This window comes from Phascolarctos cinereus, unplaced genomic scaffold, assembly GCF_003287225.1.
Source record: "Phascolarctos cinereus isolate Bilbo 61053 unplaced genomic scaffold, phaCin_HiC Scaffold_1;HRSCAF=81, whole genome shotgun sequence".
NCBI classification, from domain to species: domain Eukaryota; kingdom Metazoa; phylum Chordata; class Mammalia; order Diprotodontia; family Phascolarctidae; genus Phascolarctos; species Phascolarctos cinereus.
This window is the reverse complement of record NW_027555514.1, coordinates 198,970,377-198,996,917: the sequence shown is the minus strand read 5'-3', so window position 1 is coordinate 198,996,917 and position 26,541 is coordinate 198,970,377. Positions and strand designations below refer to the sequence as shown.

At 39.0% G+C, this 26,541-nt stretch overlaps 1 protein-coding gene across 1 annotated transcript in view; it reads right to left on the bottom strand.

Annotated features, from left to right (window-relative positions):
- Positions 1-11,477, bottom strand: part of NET1 (neuroepithelial cell transforming 1) — a 79,851-nt gene extending 68,374 nt beyond the window's left edge. The window contains exon 1 of the mRNA XM_020973711.2: positions 11,156-11,477. Coding sequence (XP_020829370.1) covers positions 11,156-11,316 — 161 coding nt within the window. The 5' untranslated portion in view covers positions 11,317-11,477. The remainder of the gene's footprint in view (positions 1-11,155) is intronic.
- Positions 11,478-26,541: the final 15,064 nt, after the last annotated feature.

Here is a 26,541-nt window from a genome sequence, read left to right as displayed (position 1 = left end):
GTCTATTTTCGCTTTTGCTTTGTCTGAAATCATGATTACTACCCATTTTTTTTTCTACTTCAGCCCTTCAGCTTCAGTTCATAAAAGATTCTGCTTCAGCCTCTTACCTTTATTCTGTGTGTGTGTCTCTGCTTTAAATGTGTTTCTTGTAAACAATATATTATAGGATTCTGTTTTTTTTATCCACTCCGCTATTCGCTTCTCTTTTATTCACATTCACGTTCACAGTTATGGTTACTGTGTATTTCCCTCCAACCTATTTTTCCTTCTGTTTGTTTTCTCTCTCCTTTCATCCTTTCCCTCCTCAACAGTGTTTTGTTTCTGTCTGCTACCTCCCTGGGTCTGCCCTCTCTTCTGTAGGTGCCCTGCTCTGCCCTTTACTTAATCTCCTCCCTGCCTACTTTCCTGCTGAGTAAGACATATTTCTCTATTAAACTGATTGTGTATATTATTCCCTCTTTGAGCCAATACTGATGAGGTTCAAGTTTCAAGTGATGCCCATCCTCCCACCTTTCCCTTTACTGTAATAGATTTTTCATGCCTCTTTTATGTGAAATAATTTACCGCACTCTACCTCTCCCTTCCTTCTGTACCCAGTATACTCCTCTTTCTCATTCTTTATTTTTCCTTTGTCATTCCCTCAAATTCACCTTATATCTGTACCCTCTGTTGATGTATATTCCTTCTAGCTGTATTATTAGTGATACAATTTGAAAGAATTACAAGTGTCATCTTCCCATGTATAGATACAAACAGTTCAGCTCTACTGAATCCTTTATGTTTTCTTCTCCCTTTTTACCTTTTTAGGCTTCTCTTGGGTCTTGATACTGGAGATCAAATTTTTTTGTTCAATTCTGGTCTTCTCCTTATGAAAGTTTGAAATCCTTCTATTTCATTAAATGACCACTTTTACCCCTTGAAGTATTATGCCTAATTTCACCAGGTGGGTGATTCTTGGTTGTAATCTTAGCTCCTTTGCCTTTCCACAATATCATCTTCCATGACCTCTGATCTTTTAATATTGCAGCTGCTAAGTACTGTGTAAATCTGATTGTGGCTCCCTGATATCTGAATTGTTTCTTTCTAGCCACTTGCATTATTTTTTCCTTGACCTGGTAGTTCTGAAATTTGGCTATAATGTTCCTTGGAGTTTTTATTTGGGGATCTCTTTCCTGAGGTGATCAGTAGATTCTTTTAATGCCTATTTTGCCCTCTGGTTCTAGGATATCAGGACAGTTTTCCTTGACAATTTCTTGAAAGATGCTGTCCAGGTCCTCCTTTTGATTATGGCTTTGAGGTAGTCCAATGATTCTGATATTGTCTCTCCTGGATCTATTTTCCAGGTCAATTGTTTTTTCCCATGAGGTATTTTACATTTTCTCCTCTATTTTTTCATTTTTTTGAATTAGACTGATTCTTGATGCCTAATTCTAACTTTTATTCCAACTTTCCTCAATTAGTTTTTGTACTTTCTTTTCTATTTGGCCAACTATACTTTTTAAGGAGTTGTTTTCTTCAGTGGATTTTTGTATATCTTTTTCCATTTGGCCAGTTCTACTTTTTAAGCAATTGTTTTCTTTTTTGAAACTGTTGTGTCTTTTTTCATAATTCTCTTGCATCACTCATTTCTTTTCTCAATTTTTCTTCTACCTCTCTTATATGATCATTAAGCTCCTTTTTGAGCTCTTCCATGAGTTCTTTCTGAGCTTGAGACCACTTCCTGTTTTTCTTTGGGGTGTTGCCCATAGGCGTTTTGACACTGTCTTACTTTTCTGAGTTTGTGTCTTGATCTTCCCTGTCACCATAATAACCTTCTACGGTCTGATTCTTTTTTTGTTGTTGTTTTTTGTTCATCTTCGTTGGCCTTTTCCCTTTCTTTTAAATTTGAGCTATGCTCTCAGGTGATAGGGGCACTACCTCAGGCTTTTCGTACCAGGTTGTTTACCTGATGTTGCCCTGAGGCCCATGGCGGACCCTTGTGTCTGGTGCTGTGCTGAGGGGGTAAGGGTTAGGGGTGGTGGCTGGCACTGCTGGAGGCCATAGAGGTCTGGCAGCTTACCTGGTGCTAAGCCAGAGTACTAGTGCTGGTGTCTGGTATGTGCTGAGGCTAGTGGGGTGTTTCTGTATTTCCCGCAGTACAATGAAGCATGTGGTGGGGGACCCTAAGGTGGCAGCTGCCTGTTTGCTTAGGTACCCTGAATCACATGGGCTAGCCACTGGAGATTGCCTGTTTGCTTGGGGCTATGCTGAAGCACTTGGCTATTCTCTGAACTGGAGTCTGCCTATTTCCCCCGCTATGCTGAGGCATGCTCTAGGGTTGGCATTTGCCTGTTTCACTGCACTGGGGTTCAGCATCTCCTGTTGGTCTGCTGAGATGGGGCTTGCTGCTGGCTTGCTTGGACATTCCCTGTCCTGGACTGCATTCTCTTTCTGCCTGAGTGAGACAGACCTTTCTTGCCAATCTTCCAAGTTTCTCGAGCTAAAAGACTGTTTCACCCTGCCTTTTTGCTGATTCTGCTCTTCCCGGATTTGTTTTGGGGCACTATTTTATGGTTGTTTGAAGGTAAATATGGGACAGTCACAGGCATTTACTGCTTACTCTATCATCTTGGCTCCAAATGTCTTTATTTTTAAAAGGATGTTTTACTCTATCTGAATATAGATTGATTATTTAAAAATTAAAAAGAAAAAAAGAGCCACTTAAAGGAAAACACAGCTCAACAGATGTGAACTCCTTAACCTTAACCAAAAAAATTAATGAAAGAAATCACTCAATCGCTCAGTGCCTGATAATGTTATATTCTACATATGTTTTTTTTGAGTTGCTTTCTCACAAACTGTTGAGGAGCTTCTCAACTCTGACTTCATTCTAAATATAAAATTAGCTTCTACTGCCACCTCGAGGAAGACAATTCAAACTACTGTTTATTATATCCTGAACTACAACTCATAAAAATAATACCACTCAATCTTAAAATAAATTTAGAAGGAATATTCTATTTTTAAAAATTAGCTTCTACAATTTGCTAGAGATTAAAGTAATTCTTTTAATAGCTACAACTGCACAGTAAAGAATGTTTTTCTCTTGTGTTTTTTTTGATGGGGGTTGTAATTTAAATAGGTTACTTCATTGGTGCTCCTATTATAAAAACTCTCCACTAATGCAGAATTCTTGTCTTTTTTTAAGGCAAAACACAAAAATAAAATGGTATATAATATGTAATAACCATATAGTATCATGAGGTTTGTAAAACAACCCTACAAAGTATGTACTGTTTTACAAGCATTATCGATTTTTTACACATGAGGAAACTGAGATTCAGACAAGTTAAATGACATTCTGTCACATAGCTTGGGGATGGATCCAGATAACCTAAAATGGAGGCCAGGAAAATGCCAGGAACCTGCTTCTGAGTTCCTCTACCATGTGGGTAGGAGTAACCTTTTTCCATTGGCTATGTAGGCAGAACTTCCTGAGTCTTTAAATCTACCTGCCAGAGGCAGAGTAGCTCTATCTTTCTGATGGCATCAAGGAGTGAAAATCTCATTCACCTACATCATGGGCACCATGCCTGCCACTCTCCCTTTTTCCTTAAACCCTCTGGTGCCAAAAAAAGTTTGGGCATTAGTCTGTTTCCCTTGTCCTTTTCAGTTCTAGAAGCAGAAGGTAGAATCCCTGAACCTGGGAGCTTGAACCATAACCTTGGAGCCCCAGATTCCAAGCCAGATGCTGCAGCCAGCCTGGCAGAGAAGTCCTGAGAAGCCAGGGTGCTCGGATGCAAACCCAAGAGGTGGGAATTTGGACTTGGAACCTGATTGGATTAATGTTATACAGGAATGGAATTAAGCTGTAAATTGAACACCCTCTCCACTCTCCAGAGACCATGGAAGAATAGGAAGGGATTAAGATGACAACCTGGGGTGAGGGGGAAGGAATAGTTATATATTTATTCTTGCTATACCTCTGAAGTAAATATTCCTTTGTAAAAGCTAATCTGTTAAGGGGATAAATGGAACTGAAATGATTAGACTCGTAAAATTAGGGAAACACAATCAATAGGGGCTTGAGCCAATGGCAGAGACTAGATACCTCCAAAACTCCTTAAGGACACTGGAGAACCAGGAAGAAGAGATGAAATGTAACAGACCTGGCTTTCAGGCAGGGAGGGCATTGTTCTCTGGGGAGGGGAGAGGATTAAGTTCATGGCTTAACTCAGCTCAATATAGCACAGTTGGCAAACTATAGCCCATGAGGCAAATATGGCCTTGTACCTGTTTTTGTATGATCTGCATGCTAAGAATAGTTTGGTAAACTCTGTTATATAGTTAACATCTGACTTGGAAGCCTTGGCTCCAAGGATATCACAGCTTAACCTTCTGGGTCTGAGAACTCTACCCCCTGCATCTAAAATTGAAAAGGACTAATGAAAAATACCAAGACTGGTTCCTGGGACCATAGGGCCTAAGAGGAAAGGAAAAGATGTTCTTTCCGCCAAACACCCTCCCCACCACTGCCCAGGTTAAGTACATGGTGTCCATGCTATGAGAGAAAAAGATCTTCATCTCTGGACTGTGCCTCCTTCAGACAGATTCAAAGCCTGAAATGCAGTATATCTTCCACTAGAAGCAGATCCCTGGTATCTCCCACATAGGTTCATCTGACGTGACGTGGGCATCCATCAAAGCCATGTTACAATTCATTTATTCATTCAACAAGTAGTGATCAAGTGAGTATTCTGGCATAGGCACACAAAAAATATTCCTAAGAGTATACAAAATACAAGAGTACAGAGCAGGCTTGCACAACTTGTGGTCTCTGGGCCACTTATAGCCTTCCTGCCGCTTGCAGCACGCCAAAAGATTTTGGGCAGCCCCTGAAAATCATAGAGGAAAACTTCATTTGTTTATAGAGGAAATCCTTTGGCATGTGGCATGCAACTGAGGGCCTTGGGTGCAAACCGTGCAGGCCTGGTATAGAAAGTGTATCCAAAAACAAGAGTCTCTGTACTCAGCTTATATTTTACCAGGGGAAAACAATATGTATACAGATAAGTAAATACAAAAGGTAATTGGCCCGGAAAGACAGGTTGAAGTCAGAATATGAAGAAGTTTAAATGGCAAACAGAAGAGTTTATATTTCATCTGAGAGGTAGTAGAGAACTTTTAAAGTTTCTTTAAAAAAAAGAACGTATTCGTCTTTTGCTTGCAATCATTCCTCCTTTGAACCCAGCTTTCAGGTAAATAAAAGCAAGAAGCAAAAAATATCAGATACAAAACCCTTTTCAGGTAATGTAAATAATAGGATGCCCTAGTTTCCACACCTCTCTGACATGAGGAAGAAGGTATGTTTAGTTATCTCTCCAGGACCTTCACTGGTTTTTCCATTACTTAGAATTCAACTTCCCTTTAGTGACCTCTTTATTTAGCTGCTAAAGCTTCTTCAGTAGAAGATACAGTCATATTTATACTGAAGGAATATCAATTTTCCAGCTCTGAGTAGGATAGATTAGGGAAAGGAAAGGTTGGATATAGAAAGACCAATGGGGATACTTGCAGTAGCCCAAGTAAAAGACAATGAGGCCTGAAATAGCGGAGGTTGTGAGAATGAAGAGGACAGATACAATGCATGTGAAGAAAAAAATCTGTAAGGCTTAGTAACTGGTTGGATATGGGAAGTGAGAGAGAGGGAAGAAGTGATGACTGAATACACATATACACACACACACATATATATATATATATATATATATACACACATACATATGTATATATACAAAAACATATACATATATATAAACAAAGATATTCACAAATTGAAACTGAAAGGATTAAAAATATTTACAATTCACTAAATGAATCTAAAACAGCAAGAACTGCAATCATGCTTTCTGACAGCAAAAACAAACTCAAATATTGCTAGTATTTTATTTAGGATTTTTGCTTCAATATTCTTAGTGAAATTGGTCTAAAATTTTGCTCTTCCTGATTCAGGTTTCAGCACCATATTTGTTTCATAAAAGGAGGGTTTTTTGTTTGTTTTATTAATTTATTTTGATTTATCAACCATCAGTTCCATAAGCTTTTGAGTTTTAAATTTTTCTCCCCTCCCCTCTCCACCTCCCTCTCCAAGATGGTGCACAATCTGATATAGGCTATATGTATGTATATGTTGTGTGTGTGTGTGTGTGTGTGTGTATACACACACATTCCTATTAAATATATTTTCACATTTGTCATGTTATAAGAAAGAATTAGAACCAAGAGGAGGAACAAAACAGAAGGAAAAAAATTGCAAATAGTATGCTTCAATCTGCATTCAAACTCCATAGTTCTTTCTTTGGATGTGGATAGCATTTTCCATCATGAGACCTTTGGAGATGTCTTAGATCCTTGCACTACTGAGAAGGCTAAGTCTATCAGTGTTACTCATCAAAGGTTGATAGACTTAGCTCTTCTCAGCAATACAATAATCTAAGACAATTCCAAAAGACTCATGATGGAAAATGCTATCCACATCCAGAGAAAGTACTATGGGAGTGTAAATACAGATCAAGGCATACTATTTTCTTTCTCTCTTTTTTTCCTCTTTTGTTCTGATTCTTCTTTCACAATATGACTAATGTGGAAATATGTTTGATATGATTGTACATGTATAGCCCACGTTAGATTGCATGCCGTCTTGGGGAGGGGGAAAAATTTGGAACTCAAAATCTTATAAAAGTGAATGTTGAAAACTAAAAATAAATAAAAAACCAAATAAACAAAAAATCCCAATACATTAGGTTAAACATCCACGTTTTCTGCTCTAGAGTAACAGTATCCAAACTGTTTTGATTGTGTACTGTTAGCTACAATTTTTTTTCCTCAGTGGAAATTTTGCTGGGATGAAGAAAATTTTCCCATGGCATCTAGGCAGCTATTTGAGCCCAATAACCCTGAAAGGCCAGTGCCCAATTCAGAATACCTATAAAAATGGCTCTAAACAAATTCTAAGGCAGCAGAACCCACAAAAAGATAGAGTGAAACAAATTTTCAGCCCAAGACAACCTGGATGATTGATCAGAAAGGTCTATCACGCCAGGCTGAGAGAGAAGCGCAGCAAGCTGTGGGCGCACAGGCCACAGCAAACCCGGAGCAGGCCTCAGAGGACTGAATCACGGGCAGCTGTGGCGGTTTCCAGACTCCTCAATCCAGGAATGCAAAAGACAACTTAGAAGGTCAGTGGGAAAAGTCTGTTTCTGCGGTGCTGAGACAGGAAGGCGGGGTCTCAGCTCCAGTTCCCCAGAGAACGAGTGGGCAGCTGCTTCCTGAGCTTCCAGCCCACAGACTGAGGGGGAATCTAGGGGCTAATCAGAGGGGGATTGCAGGGATCTCTCTGCTGGTGCTGAGGCAGCAATCTCTTGCTTTGCTCTGGGTCACAGTTCTGGACAGGGGTCCTGGGGTGAGGAGGAGCGCTGGCACGGTGCAGCTTGTAGTGGCCGTGGACAGGAAACCTTCCTCACAGTTCCAGGACAGAAAGGAGTGTTTGTGGTCACTAATAAACCACAGCACAGGCCAGGAAAGGAGTAACACCTCGCCCCTTATCATACCACCTTGGAAGAACTGAAAATTTACGGGTCCCTACAAGTATCTCTGAATACAGCTATATAAACCCCTGAAGCTTGGGACAGTACATTCTCCACACTGAAAGCAGACTCTTATCTTAACAAAGAGTTTAAAACTCAAGTAACTGGCCAGAATCATGAGCAAGCAGTGCAAAAAGAGTCAAACCATATTATCTTATTTTGGTGACAAAGAAGATCAAAATATACAACCAGAAGAAGACAACAAAGTCAAAGCCTCCAAGAAAAATATGAATCAGTCCCAGGCCTTGGAAGAGCTCAAAGGATTTTGAGAAGTAAGAGAAGTAGAGGAAAAACTGGGAAGAGAAATGAGAGTGACGCAAGAAAATCACGAAAAACAAGTCAACAGCTTGCTAAAGGAGACCCAAAAAAATACTGAAGAAAATAACACCTTAAAAAATAGCTTAACCCAAATGGGAAAAGAGGCCCAAAAAGCCAATGAGGAGAAAAATGCCCTAAAAAGAAAAATTGGCCAAATGGAAAAGGAAGTCCAAAAGATTACTGAGGAAAATACTTCCTTAAAAATTAGAATACAGCAATTGGAAGCTAGTGACTTTATGAGAAATCAAGACACTGTAAAACAAATCCAAAAGAATGAAAAATTAGAAAACAATGTGAGATATCTCATTGGAAAAACAACTGACCTGGAAAATAGATCCAGGAGAGAGAATTTAAAAATTATTGGACTATCTGAAAGCCATGATCAAAAAAAGAGCCTAGACATCATCTTTCAAGAAATTATCAAGGAAAACTGCCCTGATATTTTAGAACCAGAGGGCAAAATAGAAATTGAAAGAATCCACAGATCTCTTCCTGAAAGAGATCCCCAAAGGAAAACTCCTAGGAATATTGTAGCCAAATGCCAGAGTTCCCACGTCAAGGAGAAAATATTACAAGTTACCAGAAGGAAACAATTCAAGTACTGTGGAAACACAATCAGGATAACACAAGATTTAGCAGCTTCTACATTAAAGGACCACAGGGCATGGAATATAATATTCTGGAGGGCAAAGGAGATAGGATTACAACCAAGAATCACCTACCCAGCAAAACTGAGTATAATCCTTCAGGGGAAAAAATGGTCATTCAGTGATATAGAGGACTTTCAAGCATTCTTGAGGAAAAGAACAGAGCTAAATAGAAAATTTGACTTTCAAATACAAGACTCAAGTGGAACATGATGAGGTAAGCAGGAAAGAGAAATCATAAGGCACTTATTAAGGTTGAACTGTTTACATTCCTGCATGGAAAGATGATATTTATAACACATGAGACCTTTGTCAGTATTAGGGTAGTTGGAGGAAAAAAATTATATGTATGCATAGGTAAACAGATAGATGGACAGATAGATAGATAGACAGACAGAGAGATAGATAGATAGACAGAGGGCACAGGGTGAGTTGAAGATTAAGGGGTTATATCTGGAGAATAAAATTAAGGGATGAGAGGGGATTATATTTGGAGAAGAAAGGGAGAGGTAGGATGGGGTAAATTATCTCATAAAAAAACAGAAAAGAAAATGCTCTTACAGTGGAGAGGAAATGGGGGAAGGTGAGAGGGAATGAGTGAATCTTATTTTCATAGGAGTTGGCTTAAGGAGGGAATAACATACACATTCAATTGGGTAAGGAAATCTGTCTTACCCCATGGAAAAATAGGGGGAGAAGGGGACAAGACAGCAGGGGGATGATAGAGAGGAGGGCAGACTGGGAAAGGGGGTAATCAGAAACAAATACTTCTGAGCAGGGACAGGGTCAAAAGAAAGAATAGAATAAATGGGAGGGCAGGACAGGATTAAGGGAAACAGTTTTTCACAACATGTCTACTATGGAAGTATTCTGCATAAATGCACATGTGTAACCTATATTGAGCTGCTTGCCTTTTCAATGAGGGTGGGTGAGGAGGGAGGAAGGGAGAAGATTTGAAACCTAAAGTTTTAAAAACATGTTTAAAAAAATGTTTTCACATGTTACTGGGAAATAAGAAATACAGGAAATGGGGTAAAGAAGTCTGTCCTGCCCCACAGGCAAGTAGAAGGGGAAGGGGATAAGAGAAGGGGGGAAGAGATAGAAGAGAAGACAGACTAGAGGAAGGGATATTCAGAATGCATGCCATCTTGGGGTGGGGGGAGGGGTGAGATGGGGTGAAAATTTGGAAGTAAATATTGAAAACTGAAAATAAATTCATATCAAAGGATATGAACAGGTAGTTTTCAGAAGAAATCAAATCTACTAATAGTCATATAAAATGTTCTAAATCATTATGGTTTAGAGAAATGCAAATTAAAAACAATTCACATCTATCAGGTTGATTAACATGACAGAAAAGGAAAATGACAAATGCTGGAAGAGATGTAGAAAAACAGGGACACTAATATCACTATCAGTGGAGTTGTGAACAGGTATACCCATTCTGGAGGACAATCTAGAACTATGTCCAAAAGGCTATAAAACTATACATACCCTTTGACCCAGCAATACCACCACCAGGTCTGTATACCAAAGCGAGTAAAGAATAGGGGAAAGGTTTATATGTACAAAAATACTGATAGCAATTCTTTTCTGTGATGTCGAAAAATTAGAAACTGAGGGGATGTCCATTAATTGGGGAATGATTGAATAAATTGTGGCATATGATTATGATTGGAATACTACTGTGCTATAACAAATGATGGAGGAGGGTGGTTCAGAAAAACCTGGGAAGACTCATATGAACTGATGCCAAGTAAAACAAGCAGAACCAGGAAAACACTATACACAACAACAGCAATATTTTAACAATGATGAACTGTGAAGAACTTGGTTACTCTGATCAAAATACTGATTCAAGACAGTTCCAAAGGACTTGTGTTGAAAAATTCTACCTCCAGAGAGAGAACTGATGAACTCCCAGCGCACAGTGAAGCATACTTTTCTCATCTTTATTTTTCTTGTTTTTTGCAACATGGTTAATATGGAAACATAGTTTGCATGACTTCACTGTGTATAAATGATACATTGTTTACCTTCCCAATGAGTGGGGAAGGGGCGAGGAGGAGGTGAAGAATTTATAACCCAGAGTTTTAAAAAAAATGCTAAAATAAAGTATAATATATAAAAAGTGAGTCCTGGATCAGATAAAAGACATGTAAGGTTCTCCAAGTCTTCTATTTCTTAAGATCAAAGGATCATAGACATGGAAGGAACCTCAGAACCTTTCATTTTGCAGATGAGGAAACTGAGGCTGAGAAAAGCTAAGTGACTTGCCGAACAAGGATCACACAGCTGCTAGGTGTCCACGGCAGAATGCAAACCCAGGTCTGGACAATTCCCGGCTCAGCACGTTGCCCACTAGGCCACGCTGCCTCTGCCATGGGCTCCTTCCATTCTCTAGGGTAGGTGGGTGCCTCCTACCCCACAGGTCGTTCCCCCCCCCCCGAGGAGTCGAGGTGGGCTGGTGGAGGTCTCGTCCTAACGTAAACAAGCCTCCCCCCACCCTCACTCCGTCCGCGGCCCCCTTCCCCCTCCCCCCAGACCCTCCTCCGAGGCTCCCACCTCCTCCGCTGGTCAGGCCCGGAGGCAGGATCATCTGGCCGGGCCTCCGTCTCGTCCGCGCTGTTCGTCCGGGACCCAGCCGCTCGGCTGCCGCGCCTCCGAGGCTGGGGCTGCTCGGGCTCCGGGGCCGGGCTCTCCGCCGCCGCCGGCTCCAGCTCCATGGCCGTGGGAGAAGGACGGGAGGCAGAAGGAGAGATCTCGGGGGAGGGGGCTCACCGGGGCTGGGGAGAGCGGAAGAAACAAGGATCCGGCCTGAGGCCTCCGCGGAAGGCTTTCTGTCAGGAAGGAGCCACCATAGTCAACATTAGGGGTTTGAAAAATGGCGGCAGGGCAGCAGCCAGCAAATCAGCGAGGGCCTGCAAGGCGTTGCTAGGAGACGCAGGAGGACCCGCCTCCTATCGAGTCGAGTATAACAGGGGGCGGTGCTGTTGCTCCTCTGAGGAGCTCCTCCCTTTAAGTTAGGGGGAGTGGGGGTAAGGGAAAGAAAGGGAGTGGGAGGAAAGAGAAGGTATAGGAGGAGAGGGGAAGGAAAAGGGAAGGAGAGACGGCTGGGTTCAATTAATTAGTTCATATTAAAAAAACAAACAAACCTTAAAAGGCTGACCGTGGGCGGCACATCCTCCATCCTCATGGAATTTACTCCTGAATCCATCACCAGCTCCTCCAAGAATTCCAGAGCAGGAAGTTATCTCAGCGGTCATCTAGTTCAATCCTTACCTAAACAAGAATTCCCTGCGCAGGAAAAATGGTTGTCTAGTCTTTGATAAACTCCAGTGAAGGGGAACCCGCCGCTTCCGAGGCAACTCCTTGCACTTTTGAATAACTGGTTGTTATCTTACATCAGGGAGACGTTTGGGATAGAGAAAAGATCTCAGGCTTGGGAGTCAGTGAACCTGGGTTCAAATTTCAACTTCAGTGCTTAATACCGACGTGACTGCGGAGAAAACAACAACCGCCCTTTGTCTCAGTTTACAAGAGAAGAAATTGAGACGAGGATGCGTGTAGGAGCTTTAAGTTACTAAACCCAGGGACTCTCTATTAGCTCCAGGATCAAATGTAAAATCCTCTGACTTTTAAAACCCTTCACAACCCAGCCGTTTCCTACTTTTCTAGTCTTATTAAAAAAAATAATATTTTTACACATCATGCAAATTTCTCTATTGCCTACAGTCCCAGAGAATAACCCCGTTTTTTATTTTATTAATCTGTCCCTCCACCCTGCCATACACACACCAAGAGATTTTAAAAAATTATTATTTTGTTTTATTCCTGAAATATAATGCCAGCAAAGTAAATTCTACATTGGACAATTCTTCCTTCCTTCCTGTTTTTTTTTTTTTTTTTTTAGGCAATTGGGGTTAAGTAACTTGCCCAGGGTCACACAGCTAGTTGTCAAGTGTTTGGTCTGAGGCCGTTTTTGAACTTAGATCCTCCTGACTTCAGAGTTGGTACTCTATCCACCGCGCCACCTAGCTGCCCCAATTCTTCCTTTCTTACAATACTATAATATTTTATGACATTTATATACAATTTGTTTAGCCATTACCCAGTAGGACAACCCCCTTAGTTTCTAGTTCTTTGTCATCACAAAAAGAACTACTATATATTTGTACATATGTGTCTTTTCCCTCTTTTGGGGGGATTTCTTTGGACTAGTCTTGGTATCCCTAAGCCAAAAGGTATGCGCAGTATGGTAACTTTTTGGACATAGTTCCAAACTGCTTTCCAGAATGGCTGGAGCAATTCACTAGTGTACTTGTACAGGAATGCACTTGTTTTCCCACAGTCCCTCACCCCAGTGTTTGCCATTCTCCCATTTTATCATCTTTGCTAGGCTAATGAGTGTGAGGTGGAACCTCAAAGATGCTTTAAATGAGCATTTCTCTAATTGTTAGTGATTTGGAGCATTTTTTTCCTTACCGTTCTTGATAGCTTGGATTTTTTCCTTTGAAAACTGCCTGTTCATATCCTCTCACCATTTATCAATTAGGCTCTTAGTCTTATGCATTTGAACCAGTTATATATAAATCTTGGATATAAAACCATTCTTAAAGAAACTTGCTAAAAAAAACTTGCTGCAAAGATTTTTGCCCAGTTACTCATTTCCCTTCTAAGTTTAACTACATTAGATTTATTTGTGCACAAACTTTTAAACTTCACATAATTAAAATTGCCCACTTTCTGTTTATGATCTCTTCCATATTCATAGATCCTAAAAGATAATTTCTTCCTTGTTCCTATAATTTATGATGTAACATTTTTAAAAATCTAGGTCATGTATTCATTTTTACTTTTTTATGGGTTTTTTAAATCATATGTTGTTTTTTTGGTTTTGTTTTTTATTTTTATTTCCAGTTCCAAATTCTTTCTTTCCCTTCAGCCCCTCACCCATCCATTGAGAGGGCAAGAAATACAATACTCATTGCACCTATGAAGTCACTCAAAGTATATTTCTGCATTAGCACCCCCCCTCCCCACCCCTGCCAAAAAAAGCAAAGAAAAAAAAGGGGGGTTGAGGGGGAGCACACTTTAATTTTCTCAGTCTCTCAGTTCTCTTTGTAGAGTGAATAGCATTTTTCATTATGAGTCCTTTGAATTGTAGTGGATCATTGTATTGATCAGTCACTAAGTCTAGAAGGAAATGGCAAACCATTCCCATATTTTTGCCAAGAAAGCCCCAAATGGAGTCATGAAGAATCAGATACAACTGAACAATAACAACCACAAAATTATTTTAATGATTATTCCTTCATAGTACAATTTGAGATCTTATACCAGACCTGGTATAGGTAGGGGCCAGAATTAAAATAGGCTAAACTCCTTTGGGCTGCAGATAGGTTTTTAAGGACTCACTTTACATGTAAAGATATAATTAATGGTTAAACTATTTCTCAGAAACACTTCTTTTTTTATTGTGACGTAATCAAGAAACTGCAATCAGCAAACACTTCTTTATGAAATCACTTTCAGCAGACTTCCCAGCAGCAGCAATTTCTTTAAAAATCTGAAAATTAACCTTAGTAGCTACCTCATTTTCTGTTTACTTTCTTGAAAGCTGTCATTCCCTACTGAGATTTTTCAATAATTTGGATGCTTTAACTTGTTTTTCATTGGTGTCCGATTTGCTTAAGGCAGGATGTCTTGATTCTATGTGGTGACAAAGATTGTATTCCTTTGGAACGGCTATTACTTCTCAGCAAACAAGGCATATTATTTTGTCTCTCATATAAGTAAACAAGTATCTATTTGTCCACTCTGGATTAAACACTACATTCTGATTTGATCTTCCATATCTTTTTATTGCCCGTTTTAAAAAGTTACCCCCAAAATTTTAATGTTAGAAACAAAAAATCTCTACAGCAAATGCTCGCATACAAAGAAATACTGAACTGAGCATCTGAACTTGGAGAGAGCACCAGACATTCATGTAACTTGGAGGGCAGCTATGCAGCAAGGGAGGGGAAGAAGCCCTTGCATTGCTGTGGCTCATTACATAGTGGGTATCAGCTGCGTTGGTGCTTTGCTGCACTCAATTTGTCCCTGTTCCAACACCAGTAATGATGGAAAATACATCTATAAGGTAGGACTCTCACTCCTCTCAGACTGGAGACATACTGACAATGGTTGGTTGCCATGGGTGATGTGACAAACAGGAGAGCGTGTATAGTGGCAACCCACCATCCAAGTTACATGATGGGCACAGTAGTGACTAATGGAAGGCGGGTTAAGAAGGGCATGAACAAAGCACTCATTACATCTTTACTTTCTTTTATAACCTCTACATTTTTGCGGGTTGTCCAAAATCCTTTGGCAGGCTGCAAGTGGCCTATGGGTGTGATGTACAGGACTGTCTTATACTAAAAAATCTACTTTTTTTAATCCAACTTTTTTTCATTATTACTCTTGAGATTCTTGACCTTTGAATCCTACAGATAAATATCATAATATTTCTAGCTCTATAAAATATTCCTTTGGCAGTTTGGTACAGGACTGAATAAATAAATTAATTTAGTTAGTACTTTTATTTCTGTTATATTGGCTAGACTAACCAAGGGCAATGAATATTTCCTCAGTTGTTCATGATTGTTGATAGCTTAGGTTTTTTTCCTCTCAAAATTGCCTATTCATATCCTTTGACCATTTATCAATTGGGGAATGGCTCCTTATTTATACATTTAGATCAGTTCCCTACATATCTTAGAAATGAGACCTTAATCAGAGAAATTTGCTGTAAAGATTTCACCACAACCCTCTTCCCAGTTATCTGATTCCCTTCTAATTTTAACTGAATTGGTTTGTGCAGAAACTTTTCATTTTATGTAATCAAAGCTGTCCATTTCACCTTCTGTGATTCTCTTTATCCTTTATCTGATCATGAACTCTTCCCAGAGCCATAAATCTGAGAGGTAATTTCTTCCTTGTGCCTCTAAGTTGTTTATAATGTCACTTTTTACATCTAAGTAATGTAACCATTTGAAGCCTGTTTTTGTATGAGGTTTGTGATGTTGGTCGATACCTAGGTTCTGCTAGACTGATTGCTAGTTTTCTAAGCAATTTTTGGTGAGTGGTGGGTTCTTCCCCAATGTCTGGGATCTTTGGGTTAGCCAAAAGCTGCTGTAAATTGTGTGTGTATATATCATATATATATATATATATATATATATATATATATATATATATATATATATATACATATATATATATGTATATATATGTATATATATATATATACACGCATATATATATGTATATATATGTATATATATGTATATATATATATGCATATATATGCATATGATATATACACACACACACATATACTTTTGTATATTGTGTACCTAATTTATTCCACTGATTGACCTCTCTATTTTTTAACCAGTACCAATTTTTTTTTTCAGCCAAAGAAAAGGCTTATTAGAACATCCATCATATTGGGCAGACTCTTAAGGAGTCTTAATGTCAGTGAGCTATTGGCTAAATTATAAGAATCTGAGCAGTGTCTAGATTTTAAGAATCTAAGCACCTTAATGGAGACAAGATGGACTTATATACAGAAAGACTGTGGGAGGGATCTAGACTCCTAGATCCCTCCCACAGTCTTTCTGTATATAAGTAGTTTGGGATGACTGGAGGAGGGGTCTAAGGAAGATCTGAATGGGAGTGGCCAGTAAACTGGAGAGAACAGAACTCCAGGGACCTGGACCATGTGGCCAAGGGAGAATGGAGCCTAGCTAGAATTAAGGGTGGGAAGTGGCTGGGGGCTGTAGGGAGGTAAGACAATGGAGGGCTAGGCAAGGTTGAGAGTAAGGCCAGTTGATGGGATTATAGCCTCAGGCCAACACCAGAAATTTGGCCATGTGGGAAAGTCCAAGGTTTTGCCTTTTTGGGGTCTCGATCCCATCCTCATCATTCGCCCATCAAACAAATGGGACCCAAATTCTTTTGGGGTAAAGGGCAAAGGTCTCGGCCTCTGAAGCTGCTTCCTGCTGGCAAGGGGCATAGAGCTATCCCTGCCTCGAGGGGGTCCCAAAGAGCAGATTCACTGGAACCTAGCACAGGCTGCATCCAGGGAACAATGGGGGGCACATTGGCTGGTACCTGCTGTTTGCTATCAATTGTAGGTAAATGGACTGTAGCCTGGAAGATACAAATATTACAGAAAAGGCTGCAGGGCCCAAATGACAGGATAAAAACATCCTTAGATCTGTTTGGATTCAGATAACTCAGTTTTCCAACCATAGAGTATCAAATCCACCTCATAGCCAGACTCAGGAATAGCCAGGTGGGTAACATTCCTTTTCAAAGGAACATAATGGGGAGACTGAGCCGGGAGGATCCCATTTTTAGACTGAGGCTAAAATTGTGCTCAGCTTTCCCTGATGCTGACTTCCCATCACATTCTCTGAGTAGCTTGTGGAATTTCTCAGATGGTGGATTATTGATTATCAATGTATTATTATGATCCATCAGACAACTCATAATAAAATCCTATGAGCTTTTACCTCACACAGCAAGTTTTACTAATCACAGCTTAGGAAAAACTTTTCCAGGATTCATATCTCAAATTCAAATTTGTCCTGGTGTAACAAGCCAATCATTAGAAATTATTTCTGCATACTTGCAAATTCTCAGCAAGATAAAACCCAAATAAGTTTACACATTAAAACAATAACCAACAATAGCCAACTTATTTTAGCGGTAATCAAATTATGAAAAATTGCTTGATGTAACTGATACAAAAAGTTCACCAATTTGAAACAAACCCATTACCAATCAGGTGACTTCAGTTTTGTTAAATACATTACCAAATTACTTTACACAAGGGGGGCAGAGCCAAGATGGCAGAGGAAAGCAGTGACTTGCTTGAGTTCTCCCCCAAACCCCTCCAAATACTCATAAAAGTGGCTCTAAACAAATTCTGAAGCAGCAGAACCCACAAGAAGACAGAGTGAAACAAATTTCCAGCCCAAGACAACCTGGATGGTTGATCAGAAAGGTATATTGCGCCTGGTTGGGAGCTCAGGCCGCAGCAAACCTGGAGCAGGCCTCAGAGAACTGAATCTCTGGTAGCTGTGGAGGTTTCCAGACTCCTCAAGCCAGGAATGCAAAAGACAACTTAGAAGGTCAGTGGGAAAAGTCTGTTTCTGCGATGCTGACAGAGGAACGTGGGGTCTCAGGTCCAGTTCCTCAACAGCCCAGCCCTGGGGGGCGCAGCTGCTTCCTGAACTTCTGGCACATAGACTGAGGGGGAATCCAGTAGCTGATCAGAGAGGGATTGCAGGGATCTCATTGCCAGTGCTGAGGCAGGAATATTTTGCTTTGCCCGTGTTTGGATCTGGGTCACAGTTCTGGGCAGCAGTGCTGGGGTGAGGAGGAGCACTGGCACAGTGGAGCTTATAGTGTCCTTGGACAGGAAACCTTCCTCACAGTTCCAGGACAGAAAGGAGTGTTTGTGGTCACAGGCCAGGAAAGGAGTAAACACCTCACCCCTTATCATACCACCTTGCAAGAACTGAAAATATACAGGTCCCTACAAGTATCTCTGAAAACAGCTGCACAAACCCCTGTAGCTTGGGACAGTACATTCTCCACATTGGAAGCAGATTCGTACCTTAACAAAGAGTTAAAACTCAAGTAATTGGCCAGAATCATGAGTAAGAAGCACAAAAAGAGTCAGACTATATTATCTTACTTTGGTGACAAAGAAGATCAAAACATACAACCAGAAGAAGACAACAAAGTCAAAGCTCCTACATCCAAAGCCTCCAAGAAAAATATGAATCAGTCCCAGGCCTTGGAAGAGCTCAAAAGGGATTTTGAGAAGCAAGTAAGGAAAGTAGAGGAAAAACTGGGAAGAGAAATGAGAGTGATGCAAGAAAATCATGAAAAACAGGTTAACACCTTGCTAAAGGAGACCCAAAAAAAATACTGAAGAAAATAACACCTTAAAAAAATAGCTTAACCCAAATGGGAAAAGAGGCCCAAAAAGCCAATGAGGAGAAAAATGCCCTAAAAAGAAAAATTGACCAAATGGAAAAGGAAGTCCAAAAGCTTACTGAGGAAAATACTTCCTTAAAAATTAGAATACAGCAATTGGAAGCAAGTGACTTTATGAGAAATCAAGACACTGTAAAACAAATCCAAAAGAATGAAAAATTAGAAAACAATGTGAGATATCTCATTGGAAAAACAACTGACCTGGAAAATAGATCCAGGAGAGAGAATTTAAAAATTATTGGATTATCTGAAAACCATGATCAAAAAAAGAGCCCAGACATCATCTTTCAAGAAATTATCAAGGAAAACTGCCCTGATATTTTAGAACCAGAGGGCAAAATAGAAATTGAAAGAATCCACAGATCTCTTCCTGAAAGAGATCCCCAAAGGAAAACTCCTAGGAATATTGTAGCCAAATGCCAGAGTTCCCACGTCAAGGAGAAAATATTACAAGTTACCAGAAGGAAACAATTCAAGTACTGTGGAAACACAATCAGGATAACACAAGATTTAGCAGCTTCTACATTAAAGGACCACAGGGCATGGAATATAATATTCTGGAGGGCAAAGGAGATAGGATTACAACCAAGAATCACCTACCCAGCAAAACTGAGTAAAATCCTTCAGAGTAAAAAATGGTAATTCAATGAAATAGGTACTTTCAATATTCCTGAGGAAAAGAGCAGAGCTGAATATAAAATTTGACTTTCAAATACAAGACTCCAGTGGAACATGAAGAGGTAAACAGGAAAGAGAAATCATAAGAGACTTATTAAGATTGAACTGTTTACATTCCTGTATGGAAAGATGATACTTATAACTCATGAGACCTTTGTCAGTATTAGGGTAGTTGGAGGAAAAAAATTATATATATGTATAGATAGATAGATAGAGGGCACAGGGTGAGTTGAAGATTAAGGGGTAATATCTGGAGAATAAAATTAAGGGATGAGAGAGGATTATACTCAGGAGAAGAAGAAAGGGAGAAGTAGAATGGGGTAAATTATCTCACAAAAAAAGAAAAGTCTCTTACAGTGGAGGGGAAATGGGGGAAGGTGAGAAGGAATGAGTGAATCTTATTCTCATAGGATTTGGCTTAAGGAGGGAATAACATACACATTCAATTGGGTATGGAAATCTGTCTTACCCTACGGGAAAATAGGGGGAGAAGGGGACAAGAGAGCAGGGGGATGATAGAGAGGAGGGAAGATTGGGAAAAGGGGGTAATCAGAAGTAAATACTTCTGAAGAGAAACAGGGTCAAAAAATAGAATAAATGGGAGGGCAGGATAGGATGAAGGGAAATAGAGTTAGCTTTTCACATGTCTGCTATGGAAGTGTTTTGCATAACTGCACATGTGTAACCTATATTGAGTTGCTTGCCTTTTCAATGAGTGTGGGTGGGGAGGGAGGAAGAGAGAAAATTTGAAACCTAAAATTTTAAAAAATGTATGTTTAAAAAAATGTTTTCACATGTTACTGGGAAATAAGAAATACAGGAAATGTGGTACAGAAGTCTATCTTGCCCTACAGGAAAATAGAAGGGGGAAGGGGATAAGAGAAGGTGGGAGAGATAAAAGTAGGGGAAGGGGTATTCAGAATGCATGCCATCTTGGGGTGGGGGGAGGGGCGAGATGGGGTGAAAATTCAGAACTCAAAAATTTGTGGAAGTGAATGTTGAAAACTAAAAATAAATAAATTTATATTAAACAAAAACAAAAATGAATTACTTTATACAAGAGAATTAACATCTTATCATTAGCAGTTAAAACTACAACTTTAAAAGAGCTTGCCTGGGCAGCTAGGTAGCACAGTGGATAGAGCACCAGCCCTGAAGTCAGGAGGACCTGAATTTAAATCTGGCCTCAGACCAAACACTTGACCCTTACTAGCTGTGTGACCCTGGGCAAGTCACTTAACCCCAATTGCCTAAAAAAAAAAAAGCTTGCTTACCCAAGTTAAGAGGACAACTTCTTTACCTTGAGCAGGATGTGCTGAACCTGGGTGATGCTTCCAGGCAAAGGTTGCCCTAGGGCCCAAGGCCATTGGCAGGGGGGCCCACACTGTAGGTGCTGCTGTTCCCCCGTCCTTCCTTTCCCAGGTGGGGGAGGGCAAAATCAAAGGTGAGGGATAAAAGGCAAAACTCTCTTCTCCTATGAGAAGGGTTAACAGATACCCTCTTGACTGAAGGGAAGGGAGTGGGAGAAAGGAATGACCAGAGTTGTAAGGAGGAATTTCAAAACTCCTTAATGATCAATCACAAAACCTCCAGAATCTGCCAAGATATTTTTAGCTGTTCTAATTTATCCCTGAAACCTCCATGAAGGAGTATTCAGGGGTGTAGAGGGAAGGGAGTTAGTAAGCCTCAGGGAACCAAAAAGCAACTGCAGTTTCCCCCAATTCTCTAGCAGTGGAGAGAATTGACAGCATTGGGCATACCCTTCTGGATAAGGAGTCTGTCCTTGTTCTCTATGCTACAGAAGGTGTACCCAGGTCCATGGCCTCGAACCAAACCAGTAGACCGAGAGCTGAGTGGACTGTCAGGCTGAGAGTGAGACAGCCTTGTAACTGTCTGCCTGAAAAAGCAACTCCAAGCCTTGGTGCTTGGAGAGTGACCTCAACTGCAAAGAAAGAAAGGGCAGGGGGGAGGCTTACATACCTTCTAGTCTTGGCCAGAGAAGAACTTGGAGTTAGGTAGTTTCCCCATATGGGCCACCAAAATGTTGAGGGTTAGGGGTGCCCCGAAATCACAACACACGGGTCCTGCCTGAAAGAATTCGACCCCAGCCTTCTTTCAGCCAAAGACAAGGTTTATTAGAACGTCTGTCATATTGGGCAGAATCTTAAGAAGCCTGAATTTTAGTGAGCTACTGGCTAGATTATAAGAATCTAAGCTCAGGACCATTTTTTAAAATGTTTAATGCTTTGTAGCATAGTTTGAGATGTGATATTGCTAGACCCCCTTCCCACTTTTCTAATTAGTAACATTTGATTCTTTTGTTCCTACAGATGAATTTCATTTTTTTTTTCTAGCTCTACAAGGTAATCCTTTGGTGGTTTGATTGCTATGACACTAAATAAGTAAATTAATTTAGGTTTTATTGTTATTTTTATTATATTAGTTTCAACTAACCAATAGTAAGAAATATTTCTCTGATCATTTAGATCTGTATTTATATAAAAATCATTTCAGGTTATAGTCATATCAATCTTATATATGGGTCTTGGCAAGTATTTTATAGCTTCTAAAATTATTGTAAATGGAATGTCTCTCTCTCTTCTTGCTGGGTTGTGTTGGTAATATGCAGAATAATTGAACAATAACAGACATCTTTAGCATTTGTGACTACCTCCTAAGTTCAAGAGGACTAGAGTTTCTGAGTTGGTGCTAGTTATTCCTCTGCAAGTGCTTCCTGCAATTACATCCTTCTTGGCAAGAGAAGATGATTACCACTAGGAGGATGCTTTGGCTGAAAAAACAAGATCAAGTCATGCCCAGCTGGCCAAAGATTGGGACTTTGTGAGATGCTCAGAGAGTACCAATCCAAGGTCAATATAAAATATCTTTTCCAGGGCCATCTCCAGTTGTCCTGATCTATATCTTACCACTGGACCCAGATGGCTCTGGAGGAGAGAGTAAGGTTGGTGACTTTGCACAGCCCTCCCTCACTTAAATCCAATTCACTTGCAAGTCATGGCATCACCTCCCTGATGTCATGGTCCTCTTTGAGAATGAAGGACAGACAACAACAAAATATCTTTTAGTAGTACCGTAAGTCTCCTGGGAATCTGTATCTTCTGGGAGAAAATTATGGATATTAGTAATTATTTTTATTGGGGCAGCTAGGTGGTGCAGTGGATAAAGCACTGGCCCTGAAGTCAGGAGGACCTGAGTTCAAATCCAGCCTCAGACCAAACACTTGACACTTACTAGCTGTGTGACCTTGGGCAAGTCACTTAACCCAAATTGCCTAAAAAAATTATTTTTATTTTTTTTTAATTTTACTAACTTATTTTGATTTACCAACAATCACTTCCCTATGCTTTTGAGTTTAAAATTTTTCTTCCCCTTCCTCCCTACCACCCTCCTCAAGACAGTGCACAATCTGATATAGGCTATACATTTACATTCCTATTAAACGTATTTTCACATTAGTGAAGTTGTAAGTAAAAATTAAAACCAATAGGAGGAACCATCAGAAAGAGGAAACAAAACTCAACAGAAGAGAAAAAAAATGATAGCGATTCAACTTCCATAGTTCTTTCTTTGGATGTGGATAACATTTTCCATCCAGGCCTCTGGAGATGTCTTAGATCCTTGTAATGCTGAGAAGGGTTAGTTTATCAATATTAGTCATCACACAACGTGGCTGTTATTGTGTACGAAGTTTTCTTGGTTCTGCTCACTTCACTCAGCATCAGACCATACAAGTCTTTCCAGGTTTTTCTGAAGTCAGCCTGTTCATCATTTCTTATAGCACAATAGTATTCCATTACATTCATATACCACAACTTGCTCAGCCATTCCCCAATTGATGGGCATCCTCTCAATTTCCAATTCTTTGCCACCACAAAAAGAGCTGCTATGAATATTTTTGTACATGTGGGTCCTTTTCCCATTTGTTGATCTCTTTGGGATATAGCCCTAGAAGTGCTATTGCTGGATCAAAGGGTATGCACATTTTTAGCCCTTTGGGCATAGTTCCAAATTGTTCTCCAAAATGGTTGGATCATTTCACAACTCCACCAACAATGTATTAGTGTTCCAATTTTCCCACATCTTCTCCAACATTTATCATTTTCCTGTTTTGTCATGTTGGCCAATCTGATAGGTGTGATGTGGTACCTCAGAGTTGTTTTGATTTGCATTTCTCTAATCAATAATGATTTAGAGCATTTTTTCATATGACTATAGATGGCTTTAATTTCTTCATCTGAGAACTGTCTGTTCATATCCTTTGACCATTTATCAATTGGGAATGGCTTGTGTTCTTATAAATTTGTCTTAATTCTCTATATATTTTAGAAATGAGGCCTTATCAGAGAGACTGGTTGTAAAAATTCTTTCCCAATTTTCTACCTTCCTTCTAATCTTAGTTGCATTGGCTTTGTTTGTGCAAAAACTTTTCAATTTAATGTAATCAAAATTATCCATTTTGCTTTTCATAATGTTCTCTATCTCCTGTTTGGTCATGAATTCTTCTGTTCTCCATAGATCTGATAGGTAAACTATTCCTTGTTCTCCCAGTTTACTTATGTATCAGCCTTTATATCTAAGTCATGAACCCATTTTGACTTTATTTTGGTATATGGTGAGATTTGGGTCTATGCCTAGTTTCTGCCATACTCTTTTCCAGTTTTCCCAGCAGTTTTTTCAAAGAGTGGGTTCTTATCCCAGAAGCTGGGGTCTTTGGGTTTATCAAATAATAGATTACTATAGTCATTGACTACTGTGTCTTGCATATTTAACCTATTCCACTGATCCACCTCTATTTCTTAGCCAGTACCAAGCAGTTTTGATGATTGCTGCTTTATAATACAATTTAAGATCTGGAATTGCTAGGCCACCTTCCCCTGCATTTCTTTTCATTAGTTCCTTTGATATTCTGGACCTTTTTTTTCCAAATGAATCTTGTTATTATTTTTTCTAACTCTATAAAATAATTTTTGGTAGTTTGATTGGTATGGCACTGAATAAGTAAATTAGCTTAGGTAGGATTGTCATTTTTATTATATTAGCTCGGCCTACCCATGAGCAACTGATGTTTTTCCAATTATTTAGATCTGATTTTATTTGTGAAAAGTGTTTTGTAATTGTGTTCATAGAGTTCCTGGGTTTGTTTTGGAGGTAGACTCCTAAATATTTTATAATGTCTACAGTAAGTTTAAATGGATTTCTCTTTCTATCTCTTGCTGTTGGGCTTTGTTGGTAATATATAGAAATGCTGATGATTTATGTGGGTTTATTTTATAGCCTGCAACTTTGCTAAAGTTGTTTATTATTTCAAGTAGTTTTTTACTTGATTCTCTAGGATTCTCTAAGTATATCATCATGTCATCTGCAAAGAGTGATAGCTTTGTTTCTTCTTTGCCTATTCTAATGCCTTCAATTTCTTTTTCTTCTCTTATTGCTAAAGCTAAGTTTCCAGTACAATATTGAATAACAGTGGTGATAATGGACATCCTTGTTTCACCCCATCTTATTGGAAATGCTTCTAGCCTGTCCCCATTACATATAATGCTTGCTGAAGGTTTTAGATAGATGCTATTTATTATTTTAAGGAAGACTCCATTTATACCTATGCTTTCTAGTGTTTTTAATAGGAATGGGTGTTGTATTTTATCAAAAGCTTTTTCTGCATCTATTGAGATGATCATGTGGTTTCTGTTGGTTTTGGTGTTGATATGCTCAATGATGCTGATAGTTTTCCTAATATTGAACCAACCCTGCATTCCTGGTATAAATCCTACCTGGTCATAGTGTATTATTCTTGTGATAAGTTGCTGCAATCTATTTGCTAGTATTTTGTTTAAAATTTTTGCATCTATATTCATTAGAGAAATTGGTCTATAATTTTCTTTCTCTATTTTGACTCTTCCTGGTTTAGGTATCAACACCATATTTGTATCATAAAAAGAATTTGGTAAGACTCCTTCTTCACCTATTTTCCCAAATAGTCTATATAGTATTGGAATTAATTGTTCTTTAAATGTTTGATAGAATTGCATGTAAATCCATCTGGCCCTGGAGATTTTTTCCTAGGGAGTTCATCAATGGCTTGTTCAATTTCTTTTTCTGAGATGGGGTTATTTAAGTATTTTACTTCCTCTTTGTTAATCTGGGCAATTTATATTTTTGTAAATATGTATCCATTTCACTAAGATTGTCAAATTTGTTGGCATATAGTTGGGCAAAATAATTCCTAATTATTGTTTTAATTTCCTCTTCCTTGGTGGTAGCTTCACCCTTTTCATTCTTGATACTAGTAATTTGGTTTTCTTCTTTCTTTTTTTTAATTAAATTAACCAAAGGTTTATCTATTTTATTGTTTTTTTCATAAAACCAGCTCTTAGTTTTATTTATTAGTTCAATAGTTTTCTTAATTTCAATTTTATTAATTTTTCCTTTGGTTTTCAATATTTCTAATTTGTGTTTAGTTGAGGATTTTTAATTTGTTCTTTTTCTAGTTTTTTTAGTTGTATGCCCAATTCATTAATCTCCTCTTTTTCTATTTTATTTATGTAAGCATTTAGAGATATAAAACTTCCCCTAAGAACTGCTTTCGCATCCCATAGTTTTGGTATGTTGTCTCATTATTGTCATTCTCTTGAATGAAATTATTGATTGTTTCTATGATTTGTTGTTTGACCCAATCATTTTTTAGGATTAGATTATTTAGTTTCCAATTATTTTTTAGTCTATCTTTCCATGGCCCTTTATTACATATAATTTTTATTGCATCATGATCTGAAAAGGATGCATTTAATATTTCTGCCTTTCTGCATTGGATTGTGAGGTTTTTATGCCCTAGTACATGGTCAATTTTTGTGTATGTGCCATGTACTGCGAGAAAAAAGTATATTCCTTTCTATCCCCATTCAGTTTTCTCCAGAGGTCTATCATACCTAACTTTTCTAATGTTCTATTCACCTCCTTAACTTCTTTCTTGTTTATTTTGTGGTTAGATTATCTAGTGCAGAGAGGGGAGGTTGAGGTCCCCCACTAGTATAGTTTTGCTGTCTCTTTCATCCTGTAACTCCCTGAACTTCTCTAAGAATTTGAATGCTCTACTATTTGGTGCATATATGTTTAGTAATGATATTACTTCACTGTCTATGGTGTCTTTTAGCAGGATATAGTTTCCTTCCTTATCTCTTTTGATTAGATCT